Here is a 23,161-nt window from a genome sequence, read left to right on the forward strand (position 1 = left end):
ACATGTAACAGGTCCTCAATTAATGTTGTTGCATGATTGGATGAATGAATAAACAAACCACCCGTGGTTCTTGTCATAGTACTGAGCTAAATTTCTGCCACGTGGTAGATAATTCTTGTCTTCTGTCCTTCCTTCCAGCATTCAACCCCTGTTAAGTAGAGCCCCAGTGCAGCTACTCTTGCTAGGGATGATTGAAGTTCCTCCTGAGGTTGTCTTCTAATCAAGAAGCTGCCATGTATCTGGGATCCAACATCACTTAGCTGGTGTCATGTGTGAAGCTACCAGGAAGTGCCTGGATGGCTTTAGTTCTCCACATGATATTTGCATCTTGAGTGGAAGCAGGAGGGAACTTACATTTATTGAGGCCTGCTATGTGCTGTGTATGATTCACAGTCCCGTTGAGAAGGGGAATCTCTCATTCCACTTCTCTGGATTGGGAAACCAAGGCTGGAGAGACCAAGGGACTGGCCCAAGGTAACATAAGGAGGAGCTGATAAAGCTGATAATGATCCCTGTTGAGCCTTAAATTCCTGCCCCTTTTGGTGTGCAATGCTGGTGAGAGCTAAGAGGTGCTATCTGCTTACGTAGGGCAAGTGTTTTCATGCCTTCTTTGTTTTCATTTGTTTTTTGGGGACAGGGTGCTGGTTCTTCTTGTTCTCCACCACCTTCAGAAGTCAATGCCAGTGAAATCTACTTTGTGGAACTGGTTAAAGAAGATGGGACGCTTGGATTCAGCGTGACTGTAAGAATTTTAGGCAAGCTTGGAAAGTACACAGTTGAAAAGATGTACCTGGAGCCTTGGTGGGCATTCCATTCATATGGCAACCTCTGATAATGTGCTCCTTGTGTGCAAGCAGCACATGGGAAGCGGTGAGCCAAGAAAGTCAGTGGGGCCTCTGTGAGAGGTGGGTGGGAGGACTGAAAGGCAAACCGGGAGATGCAGGGCAGATTTGGGATGATCAGGCACTCCAAGCAGCGTGGGTGGGACTAGGTGATGGGTCCCCACGCTATGGTTATGCCATACAACAAAGAAAGGGCAGCGGAGTGGGACTGTAGGGACATAAGCCAAAGGGGAGTTAGGTGATCCACGGTCATCCAGAGGAGGGTCACAGTGTAACCTAGTGTTCCCGCTTCCAAGGGCAGAACAGAGTCACCTTGGCCAGACCAGAGTTCAGGAGGGCCACTTTGCATTTGTTTCTGAGCTCTAGCTGCAGACCCTGGAGGAGGGAGGAGAAAACTGTACAAGAATGATACAATCGCACTGATGGAAAAACCCATACATGTGCGCAGCTACGTGCATGAAGAAGTCAGAAGAAAAGATAAAGTTAGATCTTCCTCTAGTAAACTGAGGGCTGCTCACAATCTAGTGTTAAGTTAGAGAATAAAAGTCAGTTATAGAGCATTGTGTAGTGAATTCTGGGTTTGGATTTCCGAGCACCTGCTACAGGAGTGGGCTGGGCGGGCCGCAGCACAGCTCCCTCCTGCAGCTGTGTTGTTATACTCCTTATGGGCATCTAACCTTGCGGCACAGTGGACAGTGTAGTCTGAACAAACAAGTGAATATCTAAGATGTTGTCACGTGGAGATGAGGTAATGGGATAGAGTGGCAGCCAGAGGGGTACCGCTTTGGGAGGCTGAGGAGGCCCTGTCCGGAGGGGGCAGATGGGTGGTGAATCTTTCATTGTATTTTCCAGGGTGGCATTAACACAACTGTGCTCTATGGCGGTATCTACGTGAAATCCATCATTCCTGGAGGGCCAGCTGCCAAGGAAGGGCAGATCCTGCGGGGTGAGGGATGGAGTCATGTTGGGAACTGCATTCTGTGGTATGATCCTGGTCTGGGAGCTACAGCCTCCAGGCCTTGCCCCAGTCTCATCCTAGACTTCATGCAAATGATTGCCTCTCCAGGTCTTGGTTTCCTCACCTGGGAAAGGGGCTGATTCAACCTGGCCTACCTCCATGATAAGTTAACAAGGCGATGAAATGTTTGTAGTGGTGCATTGGGAAGTATAAGGTGATTTTAAAATAGGAGACTTTAAATAAGCTTGTTGCTGTTTGGCCTTCATGGGAGAAAGTAATTCTTCCCATAGAGGACAGAGTGTGCATTGGTGACCCCCACTTCAGTATCCAAGGAGGACAGTGGCAAGCCTTCTCTCCACCCTTCCTCATGTCCAGTGCTCTGAAGCGAGGGGGTGATTTTTATTGCTCTCCAAAATGGCAGGTTGAGCCAGAAAGGGCACCCAGGATCTTAGCTATCTCCATTTTCCCAAGAATTCTGCTGTCCTTGGCATCAACCAGGTCTTTTTGACCTGTTTTGAAATAAAAGAAGAACATCCTGGAGATATAAATATTACCCCTAAGTGACTTGAAAGTACTTTCAGAAATGGTTTCACAAGAAAACAGGAGAAAGGATACGGTTATACAGAGTTGGCTCAACCCCTCTGTGAGCCAATAATAGAAAGATTTCTGTATCATTGATCTATAACGGTGTTCAGAGAGGTGGCTGGCAGCCAAGCCCTGTCGGGGCTTCTCACAGCTTGGCTTCCTGACCCTCCTTGAGGCTGCGTGAAGGGTGCTGGGCGGGGGCCTCCAGCAACAGTCATTCCCGCAGCCTCAGGAGCTCGAAGACATGACCTTTGTCCCCCTCCCAGGCGACCGGCTCCTGCAGGTGGATGGAGTGAGTCTGTGCGGCCTCACCCACAAGCAGGCTGTGCAGTGCCTCAAGGGTTCTGGGCAGGTGAGTGCCCCATTAGCAGGGAGTTGTCTTTCTGCCCTCCAGAGCTTTCTTGGACAACATCAGAAGCTGCGGTTGCCTCTGGGTGGGAGGCGGACAGGCAGGAAACAAAATAAGACTTTCTTCTTTGTCTTCTTTCTCTTTCACTTTTCTATGGTGATGTGAAGGCCAGGAGGAAGCAGACAGATTTCCCAAGCAGAATACCTCACCCCCTGCAAAGAACCTTGAAAAGCTGCCTTTCACTTGCCTCGATTCTGGAATCAGACAGCTACACAGGGCTGATGTGGTGGATGACTTCTCCCCATTGGCTCTGGCTCTGGTTGCCCCCTCACACCTTCTGCTCCAGCCCAGACTGGCCAATGCTTCCATCTGCCCTCTGGCCCTGTCACCAGCTGGCCTTTGCACTTGCTGACACCCTCTCCCCAGTTCATGCTATTCCCATCAACCTGGGTAAATTCAGGCCCCACTGTCCTGGGATTCTGATCACAGGGAAGTAGAAATTCCAGACACCCGGAGCCAAAAGCACTGACCCGTTAGGGACTCCTTATTCTCTGTAGTGCCCAAGCAGCATCTGGATGTTACCATGCTGTGTTCAGTCCTCTGCCTGAGGGTGGGAGCCTTTTCGTGCCTCAGTGTCCCAAGCCTCAGAGCTGGCATTGCCCTCTGGGTAACTGGGGAGTTGGCAGAGACGGAAAGGACTCCTGTGGGCCCTTCTGGCAAACTGAGGGAGCAGAAGGGCCCCTGTTTGCTTCCTTTCCCGAAGCAGTCTTCCGGTTTGCAGTGAAATTTACTTTTGCTGGCTACCTTGGTTGACCTATCTTAAGAACAGAGTCGTAATTTATTAGCACTCTCTGCTCTTCAGACTTTTGCTAATGAACGTGGTCAGAGAAGGTACTTCTTGCTTGCTGCTGGCGGCAGTGATGACAGGTAGGAATTGTCACTCTGGGATCATGGGCATGGTGCTAAATGACAATGGCAGCAGAAGGATGTTAGCAGGCCCAAGTCCCCTGAATGGAAGCTCGACATTTCTAAAAAGCTTCCAGGTGATGTCTAGCCACTTGTCCCTGAACGTTGCTTTGTGTAACAAGAGTATAGCGTGTGTAGGGAAGAAGAATGGAAAATCAAACCAAAAGAAAGGGGGAGGCCAGAATGGCAGAGGTCTGGGATACCCTGCTAGGTGATGGGAAACGTTAGAGACTTTTGATCAAGAGTGCTGCATGATCAGTCTGTGTCTTAGATCAACCCATGGGTAGCCATGGTGGGGAGTGACCTGAGGAGGAGAAGATAGGGTCCAGGAAGCCAAGTTAGCTGGAGTTTGCCACAGACCAGTTGGGCACTGGCAGCAGGAGAAGAAATGGAGAAGGGGGAGCCCTGGGGGAGATGTTTCTGATGGTGAACAGATAAGTCTTAGGAATCAGATGGGCATTTGGGGGGCAGAAGGGGGTAAGCTGGATCCCTGCAGGTGTGGCCCCTAGGAGGTTAGTAGAGGGATGGTTCCATGTTCGGAGAGAGCAGATGCAAGGGGAGGAATGTTTTAGGCAGAACCAGGAGGGGGTAGTAAAGATGAGAGAGAGGAAGAAGATGAATTTGACCTTGAATGCACTGAAATGGAGGTACATGTGTTATCTCCAGAAACATTTGTCCGACAGGCAGTTGAAAATATGGCTCTGGATCCCAACAAGTGGGCTAGATTGGAGATTTTAATTTGAGATTCAAATGAAGCAGCTATTGGAAGTATCAGAAAATTAAGAAGCATTTGCAGGGTGAAGGGAGAGCCTGCTGGTTACCATATGAAGTGCAAATGGAGTTTGTCCAACCATCTTCTAGGTTGCAAGACTGGTCTTAGAGAGAAGAGGCCCCAGGACCGCCCAGCAGTGTCCTTCTGCTAAGGACAGGACGGGAGATGAATGCAGGGCTGTTTCCTTGGCAACAGCCTTGCCTGGCAGGCCCTCGGGCTGTGTCTCAGCGACAGATGGTGAGAGGAGAGAGAATTGAGTGTTACTATTGTCATGTCATCCTGTGCTCCTTTTGAATTCTCAACTCAAAAGGGAAGGTACGAAGGCCTCCTCTGGCTTCACAAAAGATTGTGAGCATGATGCGGCTGGTGTTCGGATGCAGTGGAAGCCAATATAATGGAATATGTTTCTGGAAAAAAAAATGCATTGTTCCAAAATGATTGCCAGGCATAATTCTCCCCTGTGCCTTCTGAGGTTTCTCGATCAGGTGCCTGAATACTTGTGTATAAATCTTTAGGAATGAAATTGGAATGAAAGGGTCAGGCATTTTCTGACCAAATCTCTACCTTCTAGCCAAGACATTCATAGCAAAAGATCTGGGGCGTGCTGAGGCAGGCTGGGAGGGGAAGGTGCTCAGAAATCTAGCCTTGTTATCAGCATCATGTGAAACAGTAAATGTCCATCAGTTTGCAGGGACATCATGGCATATCTTCCAATGGGCTGCCTCTCTGCACTGCCCCGTGATTTTGTTTTTCCTGCTAGGAAAACATGTACTCCTTTAGCATTTCATGATTTGGAGCTTAGCCACTTTTCAATCCGTTTTTAGAGATTTTCCTGAAGGTGTGAGTCAGGTTGGATGCAAGGTAACCGTAGTGAGCAATGGGGTTGGGAGGAAGGGAACACGCATGCCTAAGACGAGTCTGTTTCCTCTTTGATTGCTCCTCTGCTCACTCCAGGGAGGCCCTTCGACAGACTCGCTATCAAATGAGGTGAGGGGGTCTCATGGCAGTGTGGTGAAATTGGTCATATGATACACTGGCAACTAAAAGCCTCGGGTGCTTTCATTCTTGTCCCAAATTAAGGTTTATGAGTCAGGGCTCTGTTCTATTGATTCATTGCCAACTGAGTCGAAGGCAGACTAGGAGAGACCCAAAGGCCTCTGGCTGTTAGACTAACGAGGTTCCCAGAGCTGTGTCCATCTTTGCTGCCCAGAGGCAGCTGTTTCGTCTTATGGTCCGTCCACATGGCTAAAGAAAACATTTCCATAGAATTTACCAGCATTTTCTCCAGAGTCTAATTATGCAAAATTTTGTTTCAAATATACTAAAATGATTGAGGTTCTCAAGGAGTAATAGGAATATATATGAAATAAGTTTTATTAAGTGATAGAGGCATATTGTGTATGTCTATAAACTATATCTTTACATATAAACCTTGTGGATTATCTATAATTGTTTTGTCCAGTATGGTAGCTACTAGCCACATGTGGCTGTTGAGTACTTGAAATATAGCCAATCCAAGTTGATAAAATACATATTTGGTTTTTGAAGACTTAGTACATAAGAAGGATGCAAAATATCTCATTAACACTTTTTTTATATTGACTACATGTTGAAATGGTCATATTGTAGATATATTGGGTTATATGCACTGTATGATTAAGTTTATTTTAGCTGTTTCCTGTTACTTTTTAAAATGTAGCTATTTGAGAACTGAAATTACACAAGTGGTTCACATTTGCAGCTCACCTTATATTTCCACTGGGCAGCACTGATCTATGATAAGTATAATGGACTCTCATAAAAATTAGCAAAATGAAATCTTTTCGTGTAAAACAGAAATAATTCATCTACCTGACAGTTTACGTTTTAAGGCCAATTTCATGCAGAATCTACTAAGGGATTTATCTTGTCCACATCCCACCATACAGGTCCTAAGTTTGAAGTCACTCTGAAAAAAAATGCCAGTGGTTTGGGATTCAGCTTCGTGCAGATGGAGAAAGAAAGCTGCAGCCATCTAAAGAATGATCTTGTGAGAATTAAGAGACTCTTCCCAGGGCAGCCAGCTGAGGAGAATGGGGCCATTGCAGCGGGTGACATTATCCTGGCCGTGAACGGAAGGCCCACAGAAGGCCTCGTCTTCCAGGTAGGAGACCATGCAACCCTGTGTGCACACTGACACCAGCCATGTTTCTTTCAGGCCCACCCACCATAAGGAATACTCTGGGTTCCTGAAAGTCACACCTGGAACCTGGATCATACAAAGAGAGCAATTGGTGGAACATTTTCACATTTAATTTTCTGTCTCAGTTCTTGCATATCTGACCTTGAATAAGCCTTGCTTCTAATTAGGTTTATAATGAAACCGAAGATAAAACCCTGGCTCTGTGCTGGCTAAAGCTCTCCTAACATTCTAGGAGGTGGGTATGTGGGCTGAAGAGACTGCAGTGGGTCCCTTTCTGCCCTTCTTCCCATTTCTCTATTAAATTTACAGATGTTGACCTGCAGTGTTGCATCAGTTGTCCTGTATATATTCAAAAATGAAATTTAAAAAAAGAGTAAAAAGTGGACACTTCTCCCAGCGCCTGGGTGGCTCATTTGGTTAAGCATCTGACTCTTGATCTCAGCTCAGGTCTTGATCTCAGGGTTGTGAGTTGATGCCCTGCACTCGGCTCCACACTGGGTGTGGAACCAACTTAAAAAAAACGTGGACACTTCTCAACGCTTATACCATAATCTCATTGGAATACTGTGCATATCAGTCAGGGTCCTGGTTGGAAATTGAGTCATTTGAGGAGAGTTTAATAAAGGTGTGAGCTGGTTGTTGGGAAGCTCAAGAGAGATGTGGAGCCCTGGAGCCGGGAAGAGTGGGTGCAATTATCCATCCACCCCTCCCAAGTCCAAAGACATATGGGAAGGAGCAATTATACGACCCGGGAAACTGAGAGAGCTGGTGAAATGGACCTGATGACATGAACTGTGACATTTGCTGAGGGACCCGGCCATTCTGCGACAACCCCATGGGGAGGAAAGTGGGGAAAACAGACACCCACCTCTCTCTCCTCCCAGCTCTGATCCCTACCTATGCTTCCATTGGCTGAGTCCAAGAGGAAGCACCGCCCTCTCCTGTCTCTGATCCCACCCATGTTCCCATTGGTGGAGCCCAACAGGAAGCCAGTCTGCGCAGGCCCACCTCCTGAACACAGAGCACGGTGGGGAGTGGCTCTGGACTGAGTGGCGAGGGCTGGAGATTCCCCAGGACAGCCTATGCTGGGGTGGCAATACTTTCATCTATCTAGTTTGTGAGCCAAGAACTGTTTCCTGAGAACCAGTGCTGGGTCAGCAGCTCTTTGAGGAGCTAACGACGCAGAGGCAGGCAGTTCATATGTTCTCAGTGTTTGTAGTGGGGTGGGACAAACAAGGAAACAGAACTGACTGTGGAAAACAAGTGTTACGGGAAACAACAATGCTTGCCCCAGGGAACTGGGGAAAAAGAAAGTGCTTGCCGCAGGGAACTGAGGAAGGAAGCACGTTCCGTGAAAGTCCATTGCTGCTAAAGGGGGGTATTAAGTGGCGTCTGGATCAGCGGTTCTTGAGTTAGAATGATATTGCCTTTCAGGGGATGTTTGGCAAAGTTCATATACGTTTATGGTTGTCACAACTAGCAGGTGCCACTGGCATCAAGTGGGCAAAGACCAGAGATGCCGCTCAACATTCTACAACGAACAGGACAGCCCCCACAGCAGAGAGTTATCTGGCCTAAAATGTCAGTACTAAGGAGACATTGAGAAATTCTGGCTTAGATAGGAAATAGGAACTCTCAAGGCACCTTGAAGCCCTGGGATCTGAGACAGTGGGTTGGAGGAAGAGGCTCAGCATAGTTGGGGCTCAGGTTGTGGGAGCAGCGGAAGCAGGTGGGAGAGAGAGAGTGGGCTAAGCAAGGCAGTGGCAGGTAAGAACAGATCCTGCATGCTGCCCTGCAGAGCTTGTTGAATGTGAGATGACCTGGTCATATCTGCATTGTGGAAAGAGCGCTCTGGATCACGATGGAGGTGGGGAGGTGGGTGACACTGGAGGAGGAAGGGAGCAGAGGAGGGCACTGCAGTGACACAGGTGAGAGGTTCCGAGTGCCCGAGCTGAGCAGTGGAGGAAAGCTCAGGGCCAAAGGTCAAGCTGTAGAGACTGGGGTGGTGGAACGTACATGACCGATGGCCCCTGAGATGGGGGGCTGCTGAGAGGAGAGGGAGGTTGAGATGATGAAGACATTCTCTGAGTGAAGAACACATATGTGTATTGGCAAGTGCTGCCATGAAAAGACCCTGGGCAGACCAGGGCCCCTAACAGCCCAGCATGGTGGCATTGCCTTCATGGGGACCCCAGGCTGGTGACTTTAGTGTCTCTCACTTTAGGAAATCAGGCCCATAGCAGTGTTCTCCAGAGTTCTCTGGAGCCGAGAAACAGATCAAGGGAACAGTGCCAGAGAGATAGTGGGGAGCACATAGGAGGAGATGCCACAGCCATGCCACGCCCACATCCAACCACAGATTCTGGTTTCTCATAGGAGGTGCTCCATTTACTGCGAGGGGCCTCACCGGAAGTCACGCTCCTACTTTGCCGACCCCCTCCAGGTGCACTGCCTGAGGTAGACCAGGGATGGCAGGTAAGCTGCGGTGCCCTCTGGTGCCTTCAAGCACCCCTTTTCTTTTTTTTTAATTTTTTAATTGTTATGTTAATCACCATATATTACATCATTAGTTTTTGATGTAGTGTTCCATGATTCATTCTTTGTGCATAACACCCAGTGCTCCACGCAGAACGTGCCCTCTTTAATACCCATCACCAGGCTAACCCATCCCCCCACCCCCCTCCCCTCTAGAACCCTCAGTTTGTTTTTCAGAGTCCATCATCTCTCATGGTTCGTCTCCCCCTCTGACTTACTCGCCTTCATTCTTCCTCTCCTGTTATCTTCTTTTTTTTCTTTTTTCTTAAAATATGTTGCGTTATTTGTTTCAGAAGTACAGATCTGTGGTTCAACAGTCTTGCACAATTCACAGCGCTCACCGTAGCACACACCCTCCCCAATGTCTATCACCCAGCCACCCCATCCCTCCCACCCCCAACCACTCCAGTAACACTCAGTTTGTTTCCTGAGATTAAGAATTCCTCATATCAGTGAGGTCATAGGATACATGTCTTTCTCTGATTGACTTATTTCACTCAGCATAACACCCTCCAGTTCCATCCACGTCGTTGCAAATGGCAAGCTCTCATTCCCTTTGATGGCTGCATAATATTCCATTGTGTATATATACCACCTCTTCTTTATCCATTCGTCTGTCGATGGGCATCTTGGCTCTTTCCACAGTTTGGCTATTGTGGACATTCAAGCACCCCTTTTCTTGTCTGGTGGGTCCTGAGAAACCTAACTTTGTTTTAGGTAGGGTTCAATGCCATCTTCTTCCACCGGGGCAGGGAAATAGCTGGCCTCCAAACCTCAATTAGTCTGTGACAAGTTCATGAGATCCCATGTCTGTCGTCTCCTCGCCCTCCCTACTCTGCCTCTACAATGTTTGAATCTTCCTGTAGATAGTTATATGTTTAGATCTCGTCGGTGAAACTTCTAGACTCAGGCCTTCTGGTGGCCCAAGCATCAGAGAGGGGAAGTCAGGAGCAAGAATAATAATACAAAATCAGACTGAGGAAAGGTAAGAATTTCCATTCTGAGGAATGAAATGGAGAACAGGGTATGTATCCACTTTCCTAAAGTATGAATTAGACATGTATGGTTTAGTCCAAAGGAGAGGCAATGAGATCGGGAAAATTAAAAATTTTTGCCTTGATAATTATATTAGTGTGTCCAGTGAGATAGAATCAATAGGGCGTGTATGTGTAGGGGTATGTAGTTGGGAGGGGAGGTTAGGATATGGGCTCACATGATTGTGGGGGCTGGCCAGTCTAAATTCTGCAGAGTAGGCTGGCAGGCTGGAAACGTAGGGAGGGGTCCATGGTGCAGCTGTGTCCCAAGGCAGACTGGAGGCAGAATTCCTTCTTCCTTGGGGATCTCAGTCTTTTTCTCCTAAGGCACTCAACTGATTGAATGTGGCCCACCCATATCACGGAGGGTCATCTGCTTTACTCAAAGTCTGCTGATTTCAGCGCAAATCTCATCTGAAAAATGCCTTCACAGAAACATCTAGACTAGTGTTTGACCACACATCTGGGTACTGTGGCCTAGCCAAGTTGACAGATAAAATTAATTGTCATAATGCCACTGGTTGGGTCCCGGGACACAGACGCTGTAGCAGAGATTTGAGTGCCAGAGATTTATGGGGCCTGCTCTTGGGAACAACCCCTGTGAGGGTGAGGGAGGCAGGGCTGGGTGGAAGGAGAAGTTAACGTGGTGCAGCTGCAGCAGGGGCCTCTGCTTATGCCACATAGAGCTTTGGAGCTGGGATGACAAGAGAGCCTGTGCCTTTGCACTTACTATCAACCAGCACTGTGGTGTGGGCTGCCCCAAGAAAGGGGGCCGGGCTTTGCCTGAGACAGCTCCCTTGAGCTGAGCTGAGCAGGATTCTTGGGGAAGGGCTAGCTGTGAGCTGTCAGTAACCAGCATTCCAGGCAGCTGGGGGATGGGCCTTCATCCTGGGGAAGCATCTGTGTGGGCATCCTGTAGTCACCTGCACCTGCTCTGCCATGCACCAGCTGTGTGGACCTTGGGCAATTGCCTAACTTCTCTAGGCCTTGTGATTTCTCATTTATAAGATGTGGATAGAGTTGATCGCTCATCCCTGAGGTGACAATCACTAGAGACATCACAGAAGATTTTGTGATCCAGATCCTTCTGATTCTTGGACTCCAAGAGGTCATTTGATACAGACTTTGTGAGAAAATTGCCAGGGAAAGGAAATCAGAAAGCTGCCAGTTTGGAAAAGAAGGTAGACATGGCAGTTGTGTTGGGCAACTGACTGGGATGTGAGAAGGTCAAGCTTCACATGCATAGAGATCAGGCCGTGGGGCTTGTGCCCTGTGCTTTTGTTGAGATATCTAGGAAATGCCAGGAAAAAGTGGTCCTTCTGTTCTGGAGAATGGCTCTACCTAGGAGGGCCCAGAAAAGTCCAGTGGGAGGGCTTGGAATGAGGCATGGTGGGCATGCTTTCTCTCTGTTTAGACTTGAGGGCCAAGTGGAAGAGAAATTTTCATTCATTCATGTGGCTTCAGAGGTCAGATAGAAGACCAAGGAAGGGAGCCTTTAATTCCTAACTAGAATAAAGTAGTCATGGAGAGGAGGCAGCCGTACAAACATCTGGAGTAGGAAGATCATTCCAGGCAGAAGCGATAGCAAGTGTGAAGGCTCTGAGACAGGAATGAACCCGGATGTTCGAGGGACAAGAGTATAACAGGTGTGGAAGGGGAGAAGCTGTAGAGGGAAGCAGGGGCCACGTCATGTAGCACCTTGTAGATGTTGGCAATGTGCTGATTCCATCTTGGTGGCAATGGGAAGCCACTGGGCTGGAAGTGGTGGGAGAGTGAAGGGTTAGGCAGGAGTGTACCCTCATCTGGTCTATACTTTAGAAAGACCACTGAGCTGCAGATGGACTGGAGCAGATAAGCCAGCAGTCATTCAAAGAAGCCACTGTGGCTTGGACTCAGGCTGTAGCCGAATAGTTGGTAAGAAGTAGTCAGATGTAGGAGGTAGAGCCCAAAGGATTAGTTTTGGCTTAGATATGGTCACATGGAAAGAGAGCAAAGTTTGGCTTGAACAACTGGTTGAATGGTGATACTACTCGCCAAGGTAGGGAGTGCTGGGAGAGTGCAGTTTAAAGTACGTGTAAGAGAAGCAATAGTTCTTGGGAGTAAGCAAAACTGAAATGTCTATGGAATAGCCAGTGGAGATGTCAATTAGGCAGGTGTTTGTGGAGAGTTGGCATGATATCAGGGCTGGAAAAGGTGGATTTGGGAACTGTCAGCAAATAACATTATTTAAAGCTATGAAATGGATGAGATCACCTTGGGAAAGAGTGCAGGGAAGTAAGCCGTGGGACCCCCCCAACATTGAAAGGTCCGGTTCAAAGAAATGACACAGCAGTAGGGGCCTGGGAGATGGTGGGAAAACAAGGGAGGGCTGAGTTCAGAGTGAACACATTCAAGTAGAGTAAGTGAGTAAAGGATGCTCTCAAGAAGGAGGAAGAAACCAACTATGATGCATGCTACTGAGAGGTAGAATGAGCCGAGGAGAGACAATTGTCCTTGGCTTAGAACGATGTAGGTCACTGGAGACCCTGAGCAGAACTCCTTCCGTTGAATGATGGAGACAGAAGCTGGGTGGAGTGTGTGCAGGGAGAAGCGGGGAGACAAAACAGAAATAATGAGGATAAGCATGCATTTGAGGAGCTGAGAAAGGAGTGGCTGGTCTTTGGAGGAGGTTGGGAGAGGGATGCGGGCTTGTTGGTAGACTTTGCTGTGAGGAGATGAAGGATTCTCATCTGAATGTGCCCATTTTCACTGTGAAGTAAGAGGCAAGGTCAGGGGAGTGGCTGAGGAGAGAGAGGAGAAATAATGGAGAGGGTAGAAAGAATGGGAAACTGACTTCACTAAGAAAGTAAAGAAAGATTATCTGGAAGTCTTGAATGCCTGTTTGACACCTGTGCCCATACACGTGGCATTAGTGTCTAGAAGCAGCTACAGAGTCCACATAGGGTGTCCCTAGGGATTGGAGTTCACATACGGCCCCTGCGTGTCACACAGAACGGAGGCAAATAGAGGCACATAATGCAGAATGGGAGCGCGGAGTCTTCTTTATTTTTAAGTGTGTGTTTGTGGGGCAGAAGCATGGACTCTTAGCAGAGGAAGAGGGTGGGGGTGGGGGATGGGGTGGTGACAAGGTACCATTGACTGGAAGCCTTGAAGAGGGTGAAGGATCGCTGTAGAGTGAGCACTGGGGGTGATGAGGTGGAGGGAGGGGAATGGTTGAACATGAGATTGTGGAGGTCTCCCTAGGGGTAGTACAAGAGAAAATATAACTGCTCTTACTATTTATTTTTTATCTCATCCACTTCAAATTATAATGTTTGGTATGTCCTTTATAATTTGCATTGTATATCAGCAGAGTCATAAGAGTTTATGACTTATAATTAAATAAAAGTGCATATTTGCGCGGACACCTGGGTGGCTCAGTCGGCTGAGTGCCTGCCTTTGGCTCGGGTCATAATCCCAGAGTCCTGGGATCGAGCCCCATGTCAGGCTCCTTGCTCAGCAGTGAGTCTGTTTCTCCTTCTCCCTCTGCCCCTCCACCTGCTCACTCTCTCTCTCTTAAAAAAAAATGCATATTTGGAAGCATATCCTCCCTCATTTTGAGGAATGGGCAATCAGCAAGGTGAGGAGCCTGCCGGGGCAAGTGGCCGAGCAGCAATTTCTTTTCTGCTTTGGTGAGGATAGGGATGGGGGGCCAGCCCTGTCTGGCTCTCAAGTCCATGTGTTTTTACAACGTCAGGCATGTAGGTCATGGGATGGAAGTGCTAAAAGATAATTTTCAGGAAAAAGTAAACTCATGACTCTCACATAGATGTAAAAATGAATATATGTTAAAGATTTTATCTAACCCATTCAATAAGGGAACTGGACAGATGTTAAAATTGGTTCAAAAGAGATTTCAAAGAACAACATATTTGTTTATAGAGATTTATGAAATAGCTCAAAACAAAGAATACATAGAATCAGATAACCCGGAAGGTTGTGCTGTAAACAAAGCATAGTTTCTACTGAAGTATAGATTTTTTTTTTTTCCTACAGAAAGGTTGTTCCTACAGCATTAGTGTGCCACATTGTGTCATCAAAATTAGAACCTACTAGGCCCAACAGGGATATAAGCAGTTGTGGTGAATCAAGTAATATTTGGATAAGTGAGGAGGAGACCCAGGGCAGGGAATCAGGATGGGAAGGGGGCTGGGGCTGTGAGAATGAGCCATCATGAATGAGGACAGATGAAGACAAGAATTTACAAAACTCATTTCTTACTGGAAAGTGAGACAAAGCGTCATTGTTACTTTTGTTTCCATATTTTTTAAGTTTCTTTTTAAATTTTTATATTTGGGCGCCTGGGTGGCTCAGTCGGTTAAGCGGCTGCCTTCGGCTCAGGTCATAATCCCAGGGTCCTGGGATCGAGCCCCGCATCGGGCTCTCCGCTCGGCGGGGAGCCTGCTTCTCCCTCTCCCTCTGCCTGCCTCTCTGCCTACTTGTTCTCTCTCTGTATCTCTCTGCCAAATAAATACATAAAATCTTTAAAAAAATAAATAAATTTTTATTTATTTATTATTTTTTTAAATTTAAGTCGTCGGTAGTTAACATACAGTGCGATATTGGTTTCAGGAGTAGAATTCAGTGATTCATCACTTACATACAACACCCAGTGCTCATCACAGCAAGGGCCCTCCTTAATACCCATCACCCATCTAGCCCATCCCCCACCCACCTCCCTCCACCAATCCTCAGTTTGTTCTCTGTCATTAAAAATCTCTTATGACTTGTTCCCTCTTTTCTTTTTTTCTTTCCCCCCTTCCCATATGTTCATCTGTGTTCTTCCTTAAATTCCACATGAGTGAAATCACGTGGTATTTGTCTTTCTCCCAGTGACTTATTTCACTCAGCATAATATACGCTAGCTCCATCCATGGCATTGCAAATGGCAAGAGTCCATTCTTTTTGATGGCTGAATAATATTCCATTGTTTATATATACCACATCATTATCCATTCATCAGTTGATGGACATTTGAGCTCTCTACATAATTTGACTATTGTTGATAATGCTGCTATTAACATCGGGGTGCATGTATCCCTTCGGACTAGTAGTTTTGTATCCTTTGGGTAAATACCTAGCAGTGCCATTGCTGAGTTGTAGGGTAGCTCTGTTTTTAACATTTTGAGGACCTTCCATACTCTTCTCCACAGTGGCTGCACCAGATTGCATTTCCACCAATAGTGCAAAAGGGTTTCCCTTTCTCCACATCCTTGCCAACACCTGTTGTTTCTTGTGTTGTTAATTTTAGCCAGCCTGACAGGTGTGAGGTGGTATCTCCTTGTGGTTTTGATTTGTAGTTCCCTGATGATGAGTGATGTGGAGCATCTTTTCACGTGTCTGTTAGCCATCTGGATGTCTTTTTTTGGAAAAGTGTCTATTCTTGTCTTCAGCCCATTTCTTGACTGGATTATTTGTTTTTTGGCTGTTGAGTTTGATTTTTTTAAGTTTTTAAAAATATTAAAAAATAATGCTTACATTATTTTTCCAATGCCCCAAGCTAAGGGGTTCAGAGATGGTTACTTGTGTCACCTAGGGCCCAGTGGGAGCTGGGGTCCTGACAAAGGGAGACTGACCCAAGAGCCCATCTCTTAACTGCTTTGGCTCACAATCACATGAAAAAAAATGATATTTTTTAAAGAAGCACATTTTAGATTTTGCTTAGTGTGCACCATGGATCTAATAACCCTGAGCATTTCTTTTAATAGACACCCGTGCTTTCATCAGACAAAGAGTTCACCAGGGCAACTTGCACAGACTCAGAGCAGAGCGCCAGTCTGGAGCTAGAGGATAGCCGGAGGGACAGTGCCTCCGCAGACGGAGGGGAAAGCCTGGGTCTCAGGCCAGAATCTTTCCAAAAAGCCACCAGGGAGGCACAATGGGACCAAGACCTAGAGAGACCCTGGGCCACTTCCTTGATGCATCCTCAGGATTCCCACCCTCATTTATGCAGACTTCAGCAAGAAATGGATGCATCAACATTGGCCACCTCTTTGGAAAAGGATATGAGGCAAAACTGCTATTCAGTTTGTGATATCAGGAGACTTGAAAGGTAAGAATCACCACATTTGCAGATACTTGGTATGTATTTCATTGCTAGAAATTACAGTCAAGCAGTTCATAACTGTGTTCAGGTGCTTACTGGGTCCAGCACTATTCTAGGCATTCGACAGTGGTGTGTGGGGGGGGAGCGGGTGTGGCAGAAGAAACAAGCATAAGGTCTGGAGCTGCTGCAACCACAGTTCATGAGCTTTTGGGAAAGCTAACCCCACCCAGTGGTCCTCCTGTACCCTTGGTGCCTACAGATGGCAGGCCTCAGGTGTTTCTCCCAGCATACGAACCTTTATGCTACATCCTGCATGGCTTTTTTTTTTTTTTTTTAAGATTTGTGTATTTGACAGAGAGAGAGAGAGAGAGAGCTGGGGAGGGAGGGGCAGAGGCAGAGGGAGAGAGAGAATCCTCAAGCAGACTCCCGCTGAGCACAGAGCCCCACACGGGGCTCAATCCCATGATCTTGAGATCATGACCTGAGCCCAAATCAAGAGTTGGAAGCTTAATCGACCTAGCCACCCAGGTGCCTTCCCGCCCCCCCCGGGGGGCCTTTTAAAGTATTGTGGTAAGAAAGAAGTTCCCTTGTATGTATCACCATTTTTATTGCTAATATAATACTTGACAATCGACACCAGCTTAAAAAAAAATCTATGTCTTTAAAAACCAGACTGAAACGTTCATTTTAATAGCCATTTTTAACTTAGCTGTCATTTTGTTCTCGTCCCCCACAAGTCTTTCCAGTCTCCCAGCCTATTCTGATGGGAAACATTCTCTTTGATTCAGTTTGACAGTACTCATCGCATAGACTCAGGGTGCACGGGAGCCTGTTGAGAACAGAGAAACGGGCGCAAGTACTGAGAAGGAGTGGGGTGCTGCTTTGAGACGTGTGCTAGCTAGATTCACGGGCACAAAGCAGGCAGGTAATGAGGAGCGACGGCTTGTGTGTGACGCCGGATAAACTCACTGCTGTGAAATGACTCTTCTCTGTTGCTCATCCTAGAAGGCTGAGCAGGGCAGATCTATAGGGCCTGGCAGGGGACATGAAGTATGAAGCAGCTGTGTAATGCAATTAGGCAAGGGGAGATCTGTGACCAACAGGAGCCAGGTGTACATTCCCTAAAAGCATTCAGGGGGCGCCTGGGGGGGCTCAGTTGGTTAAGCATCTGACTATAGATTTTGGCTCAGATCATGACGTTAGGGTCGTGAGCCCCATGTCTGGCTCTGAGTTCAGCGGAGAGTCTGCTTGAGATCGTCTCTCCCTCTCCCTCTGCCCCTCCCCCTGCTCTCTCTCTCTCAAAATAAATAAATGAATAAATGAAAGCATTCAGATACAATCTTTATAAGAATACCATTCCAGCCAAACAAAAACGAACTAGTGTACAAAGTGGAACAGAATGGGTAAGCACATTCGTCAGTGGTATTTATTTTCATTGTCTGAAAATGCATAAATAAAAGTGTATTTATAGTTTCTTACAATTGCATTCTAGGCAGTAATTGATATACTTGGTCACGTGATAAAGGAAAGAACCTCCAGAGTTTAATACAAGGACAACTGTTAGTGTGATCTTATAGGAAATATAAAAGGAACTGTACTTCCTTATAGATTTTCCAAAGGTTTTTGGATTTTTAAAGGTTTTACTGCCAGATAGTTCAGGATGATGGACAGAAATCCTGAGGGTTGGATTATTGGATTATAAAGTGACTCTGGATTTAGCTTCAAGCCTGCAGTTTGACTTGCCATGTGCCTTTAATCTAATATAGTTATCAGTTATTAACAATAGTTCTTTTTTTTTTTACTAATTATTAGTTTAGTTGCTGTTTTATTCATGGGGTCACAGAATCTCAAGGTTGTTCAATATAAAAATGATCTAATTCAATCTCATACCCCATGCTGAAATCTGTTCTATAACATCCCCAGGGTACAGGGCCTGCTTTTGACTGAATACCTCCAGGGATGCAAAACTTGCTACCTCTTAAAGTGGCCCATCTTATCACCATGTAGTTGTTGATCAGAAAGTGTTTTCTTATATTAAGGTGAAATCTGTTTTAACGCCTATTTCTTCCTATCTTTTTGTCGTTATTTTTGCAAGAAACACCACATTATTTTATTTTTCTGAATCAAATTAAATTTGGCTTAGTGTTCCTACTTGAAAGGGTATACCCGATGTCCCAAATATGCCATTTTTGGAGGGGGTTGCCTCTTCTAGAGTTACATAAGAATCCTGAGGGCTTTCCAGAACATTCCAGTGGAGCTTCTGATAATCAGTTGGTCATGGTTGCTGCCCCATGCTTGTTACCTAGGCCAGTGTGGTCCATGGAGCCATAGGCGGGCAGCCTTACTATTTCTCTGTCCTGGCTCCATGGCCAACACCTCCCCCTTGTGCTTGGCCTCCCTGTGGTGGTCCTGGTAATGACAGTGCTCTGCCTCCTCACATTCCCTGCCTTCATTTTTGCTATGTTTTCTTCCCCCCACTCAGGAACCCTTCTTTCTCTCTGAAGGAAGGACTCAAACCATATTAGCTTCTCCTCTAACGAGACATTAGCTTGTTCTGCTGCATACATAGTGACTGTCCCCTATAGGAAGAAAAGCATGGCACGTGCCCAACAGTTCCCGAACACTTTCCCCCAGCTCCTCATGGGATTGTGGCTCTTTGCAGACTCCTCCTAGAAGTAGCTGCGCCTCAGTTGTGGGGTGGCTGTCCCAGGCAACTACCTCTTTGTTTCTGGCATCTGTGAGTCAAGCTCTCTTTCTGCAGTTTGGAACCAAAAGAGCACGGACTTCTTGAGCATATAGCCTTGGTTTCAGCTTTACCATGTACTAAGTGTGCCTGGAGTGTTGACTTCTCTGAGCTCGAGGCTTCTCAAATGTCAACAAAGAGCAGACACTGTGCAGGTCAAAAGAAAGCATACCTCCTGAGTCCTCGCATGATCCCTGGTGCGCCATGGGAACTTAACACAAGTCACTTTCTTTCGCTTTCTTGCCCGCTAAAGAACAGGTCCCTTCAACTAAAATACCCAGCAGATTGCCAGAATTTGCCAGCTGCCAGGTGGCTACTTCCTAAAGCCAGGTAGCTGCCAGCACCCCAGCAAGCCCAGAGTGTTCGTGGAGAAGATGACATTTTACTTTTCCTTCCTTGTTTTTCTCTTTTACAAAGGTACATCTGGAGACTCCGCTGTGTCACGGGAGATGCTTATAAAGCAGGCTCATAAAGCAGTACCGTACATTTTCATAGAGGAGGGTTAGAATTGCGTGCCTGCCAGATTGGAGGCTTAGCACTTGGCTGGTGTCGCATCTTAGGCAAGGTTCGTTTCTAAAGTTAGGGCCTAAAGCGAAAATCCCATCAAGTCACGTTACCCTTGAACATCACTTTGGAAGGCATGATGTTCTTTGCTCCCCTGGTGTGGGAGCAGATAGCTTTTTCTTTGGTTGAGCCTCGGGGGGAGGGCCTTGCTGTCTGCCAAATGCTTATCTTTATGTGCTGGACTCATAGGAATGAATGGGGATGGCAGATTCAAGGCCTCCATGTGTGTTCATTCCTGGGCTTATGCTCATGGAGTGGAAAGCTGGTTATAGCAGGATGGTATAAGCTTATTTCTCTCTCTTTCTTGCCTAGCACATAGAGTTAAATTCAGATAATTAAAATGCAGGTAGTGTCAGCAATTATCATTTAGTGAAAGTGATGTTGTAAGTCTTCATGGTCATCAAGAATACAAAATGAAGCCAGAGTCCTTGAGACGAACCCAAAGTTACTGTATACCTTCTGGGGCGGACGCTGTTCCTGGAATAGCAAAGGGTGAGTAGGAGGCTACAGGTCTAACCCAACAGCAGCTGCCATGCCAGCTGTGACATCAGCATGGCTGGCCGAGGCCAGAAGCTGCCCGATGAGTGGGCTGTTGTTCAGAGAGGAGGGCACAGGGAACCCCTGTGAGATTGGAGCGTGGCTGGGGGAAGCGAGTGAGGCAGGTGCCTGGCCAAGAATGGCGGAAGTCTGAGAGCAGAGCTAGGGCAGGACTGGAGCCTGGGCTGCTTCAGTTGGCTTCTCTCTGTACACTTACAGGCTCCCAAGCCCCAGATGTGCCCCAGCCCCCTCCCCAACCACACATGGCCAGGCACATCACTCCAGTAACTCCTAAACACTGATCTTCAGCTCAGGATTGTCATGCGAGCTTCAAACTCAGCAGTCCACTGGACTTGCCTCCTTGATGTCTTAGACACACTGCAAGCTCACCCTTGGGGCCACCAAACCCCCTCAGACACTCTGACACCTCGCCTCGTGCAGGGAGCTTATTAGAGAGGTTGGAGGAGGATGGTGGCGGGAGGTCAGGTGTGAACAGTCAGGCACTGCGGTGCCCAGGGCATGTGCTTCTCCTCTACCTGTGCGGGGGGGGGGGGGCGGTAGCGGGCTGCTGCGGGGGGGGGGGGGGGGGGGGGGGGGGGCACAGCGTGGGCCTGGGCAAGAGGCTGGATTTCCTGTTCTTTGACAAAACTTCCACAGTATTCCCTTCCATTTTTATAAGAAAATGCATTTTCTACGCAATTTGGTCAAGTGCTTTAAGGTTTTAAACTGATTTTCCCTCAAAGTGCTTGGCGATTTTAAAATATTACTTTCTTAAAGTGAGTGTTCCTCTTCAGTCCCAGTAGCACACAGTCTCCTTTTTTATGCACGTGAGTGCGCATCTGTTTACATGAAACACACACTTACGTATACCCTGTAGGTCTCATGAGCAGAAATAACGTCTTTTTGACAGTGAGACTCAGGTGGGGACAGACACTCCAGTTCCACTGGGGAGGAGGACCGACCCTCTGGGCGCCTGGGGCTTGGAGCTCTTGAGAGGCACCAGAGCTGAGTTTAAAAGGGGCATTTCGGGAAAGGGAAGAGAGGGGAGGGCAGGCGGCACGTCATAAAGCCAAGCTGTTGCTTCGGGTGTGGGGAAGGAGGCTGATAAATGCGGATTTGTGCATTTGATGAAAAGCTAAACCTGCATGCATTTCTTTTAGATTTTCCTCCTCATCTTCTCTAACCGGACTTTCAACAGATATTTTCTGAGCCCGTTCTCTGCATGCTTGAAGCGCTGTACAAAGTGCTCTACCATCTCTCTGCACTGCTTTTTCTAATCAGAAAGCATGTGGGGTGACCTTTGGGCAGCCCCCGAAAAGCGTGTTCTTCCACTGTTGTCTCTGCATCTTCACCACCGGACAGTGCACCTCACTCACCAGTCTGCTGCCTCCTGTGTCACACAGGGACTAAATGTCACTCCAGCTGGCTGCCTTTACAAATAGGATCTCTCTCAGCACTCCAAAAAGGACTTGATACTTGCACAAAGTGCTTTGAAGGTCACCTGCTTGAGTTGCTTCCAGCCTCCTGGGGCTTTGGCCCTTTCCCTCTAACCCCTCTGTAGAAATCACAATCCTAAATCCTCTCGATGATAGCCCCTCCCATTTACTGAGGACTCACCCTGTGCCAGGAGCCATGGACGGAAGCATCAGAATTACATAATCTAAGCATCCCAGCAATCTTATAAATTTCTCAACCTTCCCATTTTTCAAATGAGAAAACTGAGGTCCCAGAGAAGTTAATAAGCTTGCCCGAGGTCTCCCTGACTCCCCATATGAAGAGTCAGCCCTAGAACAGAGTCATAGCTCTGTTTTCAATACCATGTCCTCTGGCAAGTCCTCCGTGGCCTCCTGACTCAGTCAGGAGCTCCCCCTGCTCCCATAATGCTCTGTGCTGCCTCTACCATAGCACCCTCTCCCTGGATTGTAACATTTGCTCTTCCCATTAAATCGGGATCCTTAAGGATGGGAGCCTCGCCTTATTCACTGTTCAGAACAGTCTCTGGCGGGAGCTGTTTGGACCCTGGCTGGCTCTCCTGTGCTGTGTCATGATGAACATCCTGAAAGAAAGAAAGGCGGGGAGAGGAATTTCTTATCAATGCTGGAAGATGCATGGGTTTTTGTTTTCTAGTCCTGAATTGGACACAGATGATGAGGAAGGAGACACAGGTCATGTACTTGAAGCCCCTTCTCCCACTGTGGAAAATGAAGCATATCCTACCATCAGCTCTACATGGAAAAGCCAGCTACTCTGTGAAGAATGTTTGGAGGCAGATTCGGGGACCATTCCCTTACCTCACTTCTGTTCTTGGCGTGCTCTCTCAGAGTCTTTGTCTGCAGAAGAGGCGTGTGATAGTGAGAGTGAATGGGAAGACCTAGAGGAGGCTGTGGACCCGGATGATGGCACCCTCAGGTGGGTATCACTCTGGGTAGACTGAGGCTGGGCTGAGTTCTTCTAGTGGGGCTCAGTGTTCCAGTCCACTTTGGCTGGGTGATGGCCCATGGGCGCCACCTCTTCCCCCTTATGTCCTCTCAGTGGGTCACACCTCATCATGGCACTTACCATAGCCTGTGTTCCATGACAACAACCCTATAAGATAGGGTTATTGTCATTCCTATTTTACAGATGACACATTTGGGACTTTCCCTGGGTCACGCAGTGGGTAAGTGACAGAGTCAGAATTCATCCCCGGCTCTCCCACTCCTCAGACCACATGTTCGGCGCTCTCCTCTGCTGCCACCAGCACGTGGCTGGGTGTACCGTCTCTCTTGGTGGGCTGCTTGTGAAGTGCTGACTCCTATTTTGCGTGCTCATGCCTGCCCTCGGGCTCAGTGTATTTCAGAGAAGAGCCTTGGTGTCATGTAATGTGGCCCTTCTCAACAGCCACTGTGTCTCAACACAGTGAGCTTTTTCTTGGTCAAGAAAGTCAATCTGTTAACAGAAGATGCCACCAGAAGTCAGGACTGGGGTCAGATGGCACCTATGAAGACAAGGGAAGAGTAAGTATAACAA

At 47.4% G+C, this 23,161-nt stretch overlaps 1 protein-coding gene across 1 annotated transcript in view; it reads left to right on the forward strand.

Moving 5' to 3' along the window:
* The window catches only part of FRMPD2 (FERM and PDZ domain containing 2), a 91,765-nt gene extending 69,524 nt beyond the window's left edge, over positions 1-22,241 (forward strand). The window contains exons 22-29 of the mRNA XM_025880923.2: positions 638-742; positions 1,695-1,788; positions 2,652-2,737; positions 4,562-4,709; positions 6,401-6,615; positions 9,031-9,129; positions 15,971-16,314; positions 21,313-22,241. Of these exons, the coding sequence (XP_025736708.2) occupies positions 638-742; positions 1,695-1,788; positions 2,652-2,737; positions 4,562-4,709; positions 6,401-6,615; positions 9,031-9,129; positions 15,971-16,314; positions 21,313-21,361 (1,140 nt within the window). The 3' untranslated portion in view covers positions 21,362-22,241. The remainder of the gene's footprint in view (positions 1-637; positions 743-1,694; positions 1,789-2,651; positions 2,738-4,561; positions 4,710-6,400; positions 6,616-9,030; positions 9,130-15,970; positions 16,315-21,312) is intronic.
* Positions 22,242-23,161: the final 920 nt, after the last annotated feature.

Source organism: Callorhinus ursinus, unplaced genomic scaffold, assembly GCF_003265705.2.
Source record: "Callorhinus ursinus isolate GAN/ISIS: 27379988/994484 unplaced genomic scaffold, GSC_fseal_2.0 scaffold20, whole genome shotgun sequence".
NCBI lineage: Eukaryota > Metazoa > Chordata > Mammalia > Carnivora > Otariidae > Callorhinus > Callorhinus ursinus.